At 39.5% G+C, this 12,472-nt stretch overlaps 1 protein-coding gene across 2 annotated transcripts in view; it reads right to left on the bottom strand.

Annotated features, from left to right (window-relative positions):
- Window positions 1-157: 157 nt before the first annotated feature.
- stim2b (stromal interaction molecule 2b) overlaps window positions 158-12,472 on the bottom strand; it is a 52,060-nt gene continuing 39,745 nt past the window's right edge. For both annotated transcript variants that reach the window (XM_008287422.1, XM_008287421.1), the window contains exons 3-9: window positions 7,058-7,169; window positions 4,715-4,826; window positions 3,248-3,363; window positions 2,960-3,137; window positions 2,459-2,636; window positions 1,645-1,806; window positions 158-262 (exon numbers count right to left, since the gene is read on the bottom strand). In XM_008287422.1, the coding sequence (XP_008285644.1) occupies window positions 158-262; window positions 1,645-1,806; window positions 2,459-2,636; window positions 2,960-3,137; window positions 3,248-3,363; window positions 4,715-4,826; window positions 7,058-7,169 (963 nt within the window). The remainder of the gene's footprint in view (window positions 263-1,644; window positions 1,807-2,458; window positions 2,637-2,959; window positions 3,138-3,247; window positions 3,364-4,714; window positions 4,827-7,057; window positions 7,170-12,472) is intronic.

The following is a 12,472-nucleotide window of genomic DNA, read 5'->3' as shown; positions in this document are numbered from 1 at the left end:
AAGAAAAAACAAAAAAACACATGCTATTGTGAAGGCAAAAAGTGGGCACACCAAATATATTTCTTTATACCTGTCGAACACTTGGCACTTACAATCATTGCATGTACTGTCACATAAAGACACTTGAATCATTGGCTACTTTTGTACATGAGGTTACTTACTTTGCTTCCAGTATCTTGTGGTCCACCTCATCCAGTGATGAACTGTGGGCAACATGAAGAGTTCCAAATACAGAACCTCTCTTCTTTTTGATTTTTTCTGCCTGAAATGTAACAAAAGAATAAAGACAACAATCGTAAATATTCTCTTTTGTTCCTGTTGTATTTCACATAATTGACATTTTTCTTTGGTAGCTGAATGTATTTCAAGCATAATGGGTGTTACATCCATACTGATACTATGCTTACACAAAATGCCTGTATCACCTCAATTTTCTGTCCTGTAACCCTGGCTAAAACAAGTCTTAGGTTGTCTAAGCAGCAGCTGGACTGATTTCAAGTCATGAGGGAATGGCTGAAAATACATGACAATGAGGCTGAAGTCAACTCATTACTGATACAAGCAGTCAACATTATTAGTTCAATGTGAAGGTTTAATGCAAATTTAGCTTCATTATCAAGAGAGACACACAATGAGAACATTTTACCATAAATGTCCTACTCACATTTAACTCTGACATGCAAAGGAGAGGAGAACTTGAAAGTGTTCTTTAATCCAATTGATAGAAATCCCTTATTTAAAAATACATTTTTCTGCATCATGGGTGAATACTGCCATTAGTGCGTCTCATTCTCAACCGAAATATTACAGTAATGATTGCCCAGTCAGGCAGCTTCCACACAAGAGCAGACTGATGCTCTGAGGTTTCTATTCATTAGCAGTCAACATGGTTTACTGCACCTTTAGGCTTAAGCTCCAGCTGACAAGAAAAACAAGAGACAGTATGGTGCTTTTGATTTGAACACCCAGGGAATAAAAGTGTCATACAAAGGTTGTGGAGTGAAATCTTGAATGCCTTTTACATTTTTGTGTTCAAATTAAGACATATTTTATATCGTCATTGTTTTCAAGCACTGTTTACTGCCTTCTGGTTCTACACTACAGCCCCATACACAACTCAGGAGCCAAATGAGTTCAATCACTGCCAACATCGATCTCTTTCCACTGGTAATTCTCAAAACATTAACACCTCATGTTGTGTCAAACAAGGCAAAAGGCTCTAAATCACATACCGGATGTCTGCAGGTTAAAGCTTGATGAGTCAGTATGGATCCAACGTATGTGCTGTTTTTGTTTTGTACCAACCCCTAATGGGGTTCCTACTGTTTCCATCTTTCCTGCGTTGCAATAATTTTGCGAAAAGTGAAGTTTAGCGTTTTTAAGCTGCCATTGTTTAAAGTACCAGAAGACGTAATCATGGAGTCAACAGACTCTACTGCCACCTAGTGTTTTGGTGGTGTAATTGCAGAGCAACACAGCTGCAGCATTGCTTCTGTGTATATATTAAGTCTACCAAGCCAGCTTCGTGGTAACAAACATGGAAACAGACCATTCCTTGGCTGCATCCTCACAACAGCTTTTGATTCAAAGATTCTCCAGCCAAAAGCTGTGCCATGTACTGTGTGTCAGAAGAAAGAAAGTTACCTCGTCTTTGGCGACGCACAGCTGAAACTCAGCACTCTGTTTCTTGATGTTGTAGTACTGAACTTCCACTTCATGTGTGAGCTGGAGCCACTTCTGAAGAGCTTCAGGCACCGAGCGCTCCGTCTGCATCTCTTTCTCTGCTCGCTTTAGAGCCTTTCGCACCTGCATGGGAGGAACACCATACATGAGGGTCAGGTCAGACTCACTGCCAAAGATTTAACAACTTCTCCCACAACATCATTGATCAAACACTGTACACTAAGTGAAGGCTGGTGTTCATTGAATTTCAAATGAACTGCATTTACTGTGTAAATTCTGAATTTGCAGTGGAAATACAATAGTCCAACCCTGGCTCCTGTGCAAGGAGAGAACTCATTGCAGAGAGAAACTCTTAGATATCTCGGTGCTGTATTTTTATGTGAGGGCAAATGAGTCAGTCTTGAGGTTATGCAAAGTAGACATTTCGTGGAAAAAATGAAAATTTAACGTGGAAAATATGAAATTAATCTTTTCATTTCAAGGTGTTTAGGCCACAGTAATAAACACATTTACATCAATATGCATTGTTGTCCCAGATACTAGCCTCCATCTCTTTTTTTCAAGTCTTGAATAGAATATTTAAATCCATATTTACATAATGATCATAAATGTGACTGCCTTACGCTTATGAATACACTGAATACTCCTCATATTTTCATGGCAGCTAAAATTACATCCCACTCTTAAGCAATCATCTCTCTACTTTGCATTCCACTGATAATAAATCTGTATGCAAGTAGCATTTAGGGAAAGCCAGCAGTTTGGAAAGATCTACCTGTACTAGCTCCTCCTCTGCATATTTGAGCCGGCTAAGCTCACATTCAGCGCCCTCTCGCAGTTCTCGAAGCCTGTGAGCCTCTTTTTTGGCCCCGGTGATCTCATCCCTCATCTTCTGCTCGAGGTTCTGCTTCTCTACAGCCACCGTCCGGTTTTCTTCCTGAGCTTTTTCAAGCCTGGGAGGTGAGAGGAAAGATATAAGATGAGGTCCAACCAGTTTTGAATGTAATGCCTCGTGTGAAATAAAGTCCAAATCAAAGCTTGATTTTTATCACCTACAGGCAATTTGGCCAATCACCCTAATCTGGTTTTTGGGCTGTGAAAGGAAGCCAATGCAGGCTCAGAGAAAACACAGAAAATCTGCACAGAAAGGCCTTGGCAAGATGGAAACTTCTAACACAACATGGTGAAGCACTAGTGCCTTTCTCTTCCTATAAATATGTGTACATTAAATTTGTACCACTGTTTTTCCTATACCTGAACGAATTGAATCTCTTACCGGCTCTGCAGGTCTAAGAGGCTTTGCTCAGCATTTTGCAGGCTCTCCAGATCCTTCATCATCTGAGAAATATGCACCTTGCTGGACTTGTTCTGCACATAGGCAAACCAGCAGCCCCCAACGCCAATCACTATGGAAACCATCAGGACGAAGTCTTTCATCCAGTTATGTTGTGGACCTGCAGAGGGAGGAAAGAACAGTTGTTATACGTTGCCATATTTGACCACTGGTGTTCATGAAAAGTGATGCTAGAGAAGTTTTGGATTTTAAAATACAGTGCATACTTACGAAGAGGAGGGCCAAAAAGCACCGCATCTAGTGCCTTTAGGTTTAATTTTTGTTTATGCCGCTGATCTAATATCTTCAGCTGCATCGACATAAACGACGGTTCATTTGCCGCTATTCTAAAAAAGACAAAAAAAGAACGAGAACATTACTTACACCTGACGACACAGTCCAAGAGTATCTACAGGAACATTTGTCTCTCTGTGTGCAGTAATTCTTAACTCAAATACTGCACCTGTGATTTAGCTTACAAAAGAAAAGTCAACAGAGAGAGAGAGAGATGGATAAAATAACAATATTAACAATAAGTCACATCTTTTATCACAGCCATAAACCGCAAAACCTTAGGCTTGTGTTAATCAAGTTAATTTCTAAGCTTAAAATCACACTTCATCAAAATCAGATTGAAATATTAAACAAATGAAAAATGTTGGTGCGTTAAAATGTGACGGGAGCAAAAAACATCCAGAAACTGCTTAAGGTTCAAAGGGTTAAGTAGACTGTTGTTCAACTTTCCAGAATAATAGATACTGCAGCTGATGTAAAAGGATTCTAGATGATGTGCACCCTGCTTAGGTTGACCTTTGTGACACCACCATCTCCCCCTTTTTTCTTTGCACACAGGGCGTCCACATACCACCATCTTAAACGCTTCAGACAACATGGCAGCCCGGGGAAACTGTACCCCGTCGCTATGACATCACTTCATGAGTCAGCGCCGATCTGCTCTGTGGCGTAACATAACACTCCTCAACAACCCACCGCCCACCCCTCAGGTCTACTCATGCCGTACATGCAGTTTGCAGGGAGTCACATTCCACATGTCCCACCAACGTCTGAGTTTTTTCGGTAATGTCAGCACTCATGTAACAATTTTATCTTCTCTGTGCTGTGTGAAGAGCATCTGAATGGCAGCTTTTGAAAGACTAAACTATCAGCACAGCAGATAAGGAAAATTCTACCATCACTTCACTCTGAATTTAACAAGCATTTGGAGATTGTAAGGAGAGCCGCATGTTAGATTGCATAATAAAAAGTGATCTGGCCTTAAAAAAAAAAAGCTACAAGTCCTTGGAAACTTCTAATACAAGATAAACAAGAGACTGAAGTAACTGCACTCGTGCTTAACTAAAAGGAACATGTTTATTCTCCTGTGTTGCCTTTTACAACCAGCAGTGGGCAGCATTATCCAGCATAATGAAAACTAAAGGCTCCTTTGGGTGCTGGAACAAAGATCAGAGTAGTGGTGCTGTTCATAAACACACCTATATGCAAAGCCAAACAAAACATCTTAATTAGAGACAAAGGACTTCCTTTACAGCACGTGTCACAAAAGTGAAGAGCAGTTATGATGTTTGTGTTTTTATGAGTGCTGATGCAGAGCAAGGGATGCTACACAAGTTGTGTTATGATGAGGTTGGAGCACTGCTGCTGTGACAGACAATATGAGCATCTCTGAGCTGTACTAACCGAGGTAAAGTGTTCCCTGTGAGCCGGAAGTCCCGGAAGTTCTTCTCGTACTGCGGCAGCTCCACCGAGTCCTTCAGCCACTGCACCGTGTCGTCTACGGTCCAGTTGTGGACTGAAAAAGGGGAAGAACAACAAAACATTAAATAAAGCCAGTGTTGACCGATAAATCGTTGCACATTTAATGGTTAAGTGGGGTTAATGACTTCATATACTGTTAATTAGTTTTATCCAGTCTCTCCAAAGGGTTACGAGATAAATCAGAGGTTTTGTGACGATTTAGTAAAAACATGGACAAGCTATAAATTACATTCCGTGTCTTTAATTTAACAATGTTTTTTTGTAAAGCCACCAAAAGAACTCAGTTGGCACTTGACTACTACCTGATGTTCTTTCTGATTTTTTTAAATGTTTTTTATATTTCAAGAGAGTAAGTGAAGGGATAAGGAAAAAGGGAGAAAGTTTTTTTTGCAACAGTGACAAAAAACAAAAACATGAAGAGATTGAAAATCGTATAAATGACTTAAGAATTAAAGGGAAAAAAGGAAACTGATTCAGAACCAGCCCAGGGCTGAGGTGCTGTCAACTGAAAGGACAAAAAACAGCAGGTCTAACATTTTTCCTACATTGAGTACAGAACGTATGTGGACCATTCGCAGCATGGATGTGCTTCAGAATGCAGCTTTTCACATGCTACAGTGTGCAGATGTTGTAGGGTTGAGCCAAAAAAAAAAAAAAGACAGTGAGCTTGTCTGTGAAGATTCTCAGTCATCCAGGACGTGGTTATTCTTGTAGTTTAATCGTAACAACTGGACTTGCTTGAGTTCCTTGAAGAGGCTTCAGTTGGGAGTTCCAGATACTTATATCCTTAAGGAGCCATTAACACCTGAGTTTTGGTTTCAATTGGGGGTTTGTTGCTCCTCCCCCTCGTTATGTGGGTCGTTAGTGCTCCCCCTGCCACAGAGGGGTTCGTTAGGGTCTTTTGTGACTTGGTGTGAACGCGATTTCAAGTGAGCTTGGTTCTGTTGCATCACAGATTTCTAACACCAACATTATGAAACATTTTTATTTACTTTTTCTCATACTTTTTACAGGATGTTTACATTAGTGCCATTATTCAGTTATATTCAAAACAATCTAAAATGAAGACCACAGAGACTGTGTTTGATTCAACATTTGTTGTTTTTTTTTAAATGAAGTCTGCTAAGAGGCCACATTAGAGCACCTGAGCTAAGGCAGGCTTTACGCACTTTATTTGACCACTACAGCCCTGCTTACAACCATGTAACAGCTAAACCAAAAGCTAGGGCGTTTATTTGCTGTAGAGTGTGTTCTTATTTCAGATACCAAGAAAGTGTGAGCGCACGTTAAGAACTTGTTCTAAAAACCACTTAGCTCCACAGATTTGTCCAGCGATAAACAAACACTGGTACAAACAGGCTGAGAGCGACAGATTTGGGGTGCGGGTTTGAAGATAAACCACATGTGTGTTGTTAAAAGATAAGAGGGAGAGAGTGCCTCTTCCAAAAGGTTGTTCATTCGCCCTAATTGCAATAAAACTACAAATTTCACTTTGCCATTTACAAGGAAAGTTTTCAATTTGTCATTGAGCAGCCTGATAATTAAAACATTACCAATAAACAATGATTGAAGTCACTCAGAATTTCAAATGGGTTTTAATGAATAAAGTGTCTGTTATTTACACTTTGAGTTCACTTGATATTGCATGACTCATTCTGCAGAAGAAAATATAAAAGCTCACACTTGATTCTTGGTAAATATGCCCTTGAGGATATGTCACTGTTTGCTCACTCCTTCAGCCTTTAAAGCTACAAGCTTGCAGAAGAGCACTTGAGTTGTGAGAGAATTGCAAAGTCACTTAAGGTGCTTTTCCGGGAAGTCTACTAAGCATTATTGAACAAATACAGAAAAACACAGAGAGACTAAAGCGGAACTGTTTCGTAGAAACCACGCCTGTGTCAACTTAATGGGGGGTGACGCTCACTTTTTATGTCTATATTTTCATTTTATTTTGTGGTGTCATCTCATTATCTTGGCACATTTTTCATGCACCGTTTTGTGTTGTTTTATGATAAAACACTACAAAACCTTGTTAAGCAATACTGCTGTTGTGTATAAACACAGTTATTATTTCTTATTATTATGATAGCGCCCAGCATGCCTTCCAGTTGTGTGACTGTGAGCACAGAAACTGGCAAATATCGTCCATTATTTTGTTGGTGGTTAATGTGTGAACAGCTCTCCTTGGGAATTAAAAGTACCAACAAGTGTTTGATTGTTTTTATTGTGTCCTTGTTGCAGAGACAGTAAACTTGTTTGCTTTACCTTCAGAGGTTTTCCAGCTCCTCCACAGCTCCTCCACAGTGATGTGCTGGTCTTCGCGGTGCAGGTTGCTGTGTTTGTTGGTTTGCTGCTGCTTCATGTCTTCTATTATGAACTGCCAAAAGAAGGGAGACAGAATTGACTTTCCAAGACTTTTCAGAAACATCACAACAAATATATTTAGTGTTAGTTTTCAGTGTGAAGCTTTTTTTTTTTTTTTTTTAACTGAGAACTCTGGAGGAGCTACAGATGGCTGTGCTTGTCTGTGTATGTCCATGTGTGGTTTTGACAGAGAGAGATGTAGAGAGCTGGCTTTGCCTAAAAGTCTGGCTTGGAATCACACACACACTTTCTTTTTGTTCTGCTTTCTTCCTTTTAGGGACTTTGAAAAGAGACCCATGGCAGAGGCACCACTTCCACCTGTGTGTGTGTGCGTGTGTGTGTGCACACTTTCAGTTTCCGGCCGTCCTGCTTTGGTAGCTTAGAACTAAATGCCCCTGCAGAGAAAGCCATAGCAAACAAACCCACCAAAGAACACCGGCAGCATTAAAAAGGATCATGGCTGACGACCAAACACCTCGAAGCATTCATCTTCTTGGAGCACTATGTATGTGTGTGTGGCCTTGGCATAAACTTAAAACTTGTGTCTAATTCATACATCCTACCTGTTTTTGATAACTAATCAGCCTTTGATAGTACTGCAGTGCAGCACTGTCCTATGCAGTATGCCTTTCTGCGAGCATGCGCTGTCACAGGAAAAGCTTGTTTAAACCTTTTTGTGTCCAGTGAGTGTTTTCCCCATACAAAACTACAGTCATTTGATTTAGCTTAGTTTTCCCTTTATGTGTAGAAAATGAGTTCTGGAGAGCCAATAAAAGGACATTTAGGTTTGTAATACATTGTACTGTATGTCAGTAAAACCTTTTTCCTCCAAAGTGAGCTCCTATAATTTATAAAAGAATCTAATTTAGCAACAGTACTACACTGATGTTGTTATCTGTTATCTGTCTGGTAGCTACCAGAACAGCATGCAGGCAGTTTATAATTAGTTTAAGGCTAATGTAAAGTAAGATACTACAATGAATTTTAAACCCTGTTTGCAGGCCTGTTTAAAAAAGAAAAGGAAGAAAAAAAAGACTAATTTTTCTTTTTATTTAATCAGAAATATAAACCTAAAGTTTTCAAAAATATATTATAGTCCTTAACGTTTTAAAAAATGAATTGTTGTTGTTGCTCGTCTTATCGTTTCATCGAGTTGGTTCCAAACCCGAGGGGCCCGGCTGGAAAAAGCTTGGTCACTTTTAGACTTAAACTAAGTGTGGCTCATATGAGGGTCCTCATATATACTATAAAGCTTGGAGCCAGAACGCTTTAAAAAATGATCACTTGAATCTTCAAATCAATTAATAAACGGAAACCAATCAATAAATCAAACAGAGAGCCAGCGGAAAAAGAGGCCAAGAATGGAGGGTTGTAATGCTATCTACTAAAACCAGTAAGAATACGAGTAACATCCTGAACTGAACGAGAGTTGATTTTTTTTATCCAAAATGTTAAACTACTCCTTGAATTATCTTTTTTTTTAACAAAGCATTTTGGAAGCCTAAACTACTGGTCCAACAAACTTCTTAAAATATGTAAGAGAGCAAAGGAAACATAGCTGAATGACTTTTGCGTATGCATGCAAAAATCCACCATACATGAGAATATTATACAGCCAAGCAGAAACCAACAGACCTGCAACTACATGCTGGTAACTGCCATTAAGGGACAGATAAAGAGAAGCTTAGTTAGTGGAATTACTAGTAAAGATACCTAAGAGAAAGTGTAAATTGACTGAGGAATTAGAAGTTCCTGAGTTTTCTACCTAGGTGTGTGATCAGTGGGGAGCTCAGTGCGCTGCATGTAGGTACTGCAAATAAGTACCAGAAACTCAGAGCCTCCTGCTGACTCTGGAGCAGGAAGCATGAAACTGCTGCTAGAGGAAAAACTCATCAGCAGCAATGACAAAGATTATGTGAATTTTGTATGTGCAGCTGAGGTTGTTTTGACATTTCACACACTCAGTTACAGATCAGTGAGCTTCCTATCTGATAAAAGGTAAAAACAGCACACCCAGATTTTAACACAGCTTGAAAAAATATCATGTGCTCGCTCTACGACAGATGTTACCATTGATGCTTGACTGCACCAGATTCCTTTGAAATCAACCTGAAAGCATTCAAAGATACATCCTGAACAACTGTATTTGTCTGACACAGACATATAGCAGACGTGGAGCTCATGATCAAAATCCACCAGCGCTTTCACACATTTCTGTTGTGTGCTCAGAGAGCCTGACGGACTGCTGGGAGTTTGACATTGAATACATAATGGTAGTCGGTGTTGAGGGACCGTCTGCTACAAATGCTTCCAGCTCAAGGCCTTTTTTCTGTCATGGAAAGAAAAAAATCCCTGTGCGAGATTCACGTTTGGCACATGCACTCACTGTTTGTCTACGTAGATTCTTATCACACGTTCAAGTGATGGGTAGAGGGATACAGGAGTTGTCAGAGGGAACAAACAATTTGCACCTCCTCCCTTGTGAACACTGGCACAAAAGCACAGTAAAGACAATATAGAGGGTGAAGATCAGCATGCCTGGAATATCAAACACTAGTGGTCAGCGTTCACGTTTCTGAATTTTCTAAGCCTCTAGTTTCTGCACATTGTAATTCAAGGCTTTGTTTGAATGACAATATGTCAGCAACTAAAAGATGAAAGCCTGATTTTTTTTTGTCCCTGGTTATTTCTATCATTAATTCCTAATCTGTAATATCGGACATGTAGACCAAATAGTCTCTAATTATGGTGAGTTGAAATATGAAAAACAGAAAACCGAATCCATCTTTGACAATCTATTTTTCACAATGATAATAACAATATATTCACCACTAAAGTCTTGCATCAGATTGCCATTAAATATATGTCAAGGCATGAAAAGTAAAGCCAACACAGAGGTGCCTTTAACATGCATTCTTTCTAGTGGCCAGCAGGGGGCGAGTACTTTGGTTGCAAAACCTGCAGCTTGATTTTATAAAACCTTTTATTAAAAAATTAATATATAAATAACATAAAAACTGCCTTCACTGCTTACCTCAGTAAATATTTTCTTTATGGGTTTATGGTCTCAATTATTATTTTCAAATGTCCTTTATGATGTTTATTTTGGACATTATAGTAAAAATAGACAATCAGGCAGGGTATATTTTTAGGCAGCGCTACTTTGTGATCGCTGTAGTATCAGCGTGCACAGTGTCCTCAAGTTCTCAGTCAGGTCCACCCCTCGCTCATTACACCCACTTTCAAAAGAACAAGATGGCAACAGCCAAACTCCAAACTCAAAGCTTCAGAATGCTAATTTACACACAGTTGGTTACAGTGGCAACGTTGCTCTTTTCTATACAGTCTATGGACCTGAGCCAGACCAGCTTGGCCGTATAAAACACAGATTCAAACCCGTAAAGGCTCAGGTGGACACATAACAACCTTTAATCAGCTGCCAGTCATTAATGTGAGTAATGGGTCAAACACAACTTTCACATAGCGGGCTGGGGACAAACTTGATAAAGTATTCCACTAGTGCGATCTACAATAAAAAGCTTCTTTTATGGCACCTATAAAGATCAGTTTTTTGTTGACACACAGCCACACAGAGGTGTTAAGTAAATAGCAGGCATCAGTAAATTAAGAGGTTTGTCTACTGTTCTACACCCATCATGAATGCAACTAAGATAAGTGTAGTCAATTACTACGGTAATGGAGTTTTCTGCCCATTATTCCATCAACTAATCGAGTCAGAACTACCTTTGCTATATGAAAGAGTTTACATGACAGTAAATACACAACAGAGAAAATAGGGCATGCCTTAAAAAAAAAAAAAAAAGAGCAAATATTTGGCTTTTTTACATTTTTATTGCATTAATTGCTCACTCCCACACCTAAACCAAGTGGTACACAGAGTTCAGATAAGATAGCAGCTCTCTGGGAAAAGTTAGAGGAGATCAAGAAGAGGCAGAATGACAAGACTGACAGGCTGCCAAAGTATCCTCCACAGTTACTTTGAGGAAATCCTGCGGAATGCGAGAGTAAAATAATCCTCGAGGAGAGCATTTCATTTATAGTCTACGCTGACACATGTCAAAAGGTGTTTTTCTACGCTTCCCATTTGGGTCTGAAAAGTTCTTTCACCACGTCAGTACTGGACAGAATCCTCAGAGGTCTAAAACCTTTGCGTGGTGCTCTTTTTTTTTTCTTCACGTTCTCCTTTCACAATACAAATGCAAATTTGTTTTCTCACTGACGTAACACCAGGCACCCACTAAAGGAACCAACTGCCTGCTGAGTCACTGATGGGACCACGATGTGCGCAATACCACTCCAAACAAATGTCTTGCAAAGCCTTTAATGCCCACTGCACTTCATGAAAAAAAATGAAGTCCTGCTGGCAGACACACAAAATTCAAGGACATTTGCCAGAACGAGAATAGAAAAAGACTGATGAATGGGCAAATATTCTTTCCGACTCTGTTCACCACTGGTCCTCTTGGTTAAAATTCAACATCTCAGCCATTTACCTAAAAAATAGAGAAAGTACGTGTTCCATGTGATGTATCTGCACCAGTACATGCAAGTCAGATGACTCAAAAAGCTCTAATAAAAGTAACCGCAATTGTTTGTCATGCTGCATCATGAAACTACTTGTGGGCAGAGCAGCAGAGCCACTTTGCATAGGTTGAAAGGCAGCTTTTCAGTCCTTTACCGAGCCATATAAAGTAAGCAGAGAGCCACGTGTATAAAGGTCTTTGTGGGTGCTTTGTGGCTTCAGTGTTTACGAGTTAAGCGAGGCTGATGATAGCTGTGATAATTACAGCCACACTGTGTATTAGTGTGGCTGCACAATATTGAAAAAAGAAAAAACTGACTTTGATTTACTGCTATATGGAAGAAAAAACAAGAATTTTCACCTGCTGAATAACTATTGATGAATAAATAATCATTCTAGAGTGATTTGTAGGGAAGTGCATCTGCATAGAACATTGAAAAAGCTGCATGACTTTTTATTATGAAGACTTCTTTGATTCTGATTATTCTGATCAATACTGAGATTCATCATAGATAGAAACTGAAAAGGTTTTTATGTCACGTTTACACTGAAACAAACAGAGCACTGCTTTCACCTCTATGCTGTGCTTCATTCCTGATATTGTACAAGTCTGCACCAGAATAAGACGATAAAATAATCTTTACCTGAATTCAGTGCACCTTCCAAATGCAAAATAGCAGCTACAGTGTGCACAGAGACGCCTCTAGTCTCCACTCAGTTCCTTTTGCAAATGAACACTCAGGTGTGTGACTAGAGACGGGTATTGTTGAGAT

Source organism: Stegastes partitus, unplaced genomic scaffold (assembly GCF_000690725.1).
Source record: "Stegastes partitus isolate 25-593 unplaced genomic scaffold, Stegastes_partitus-1.0.2 Scaffold499, whole genome shotgun sequence".
NCBI classification, from domain to species: Eukaryota; Metazoa; Chordata; class Actinopteri; family Pomacentridae; genus Stegastes; species Stegastes partitus.
This window is presented reverse-complemented; position numbering and strand designations above follow the sequence as displayed.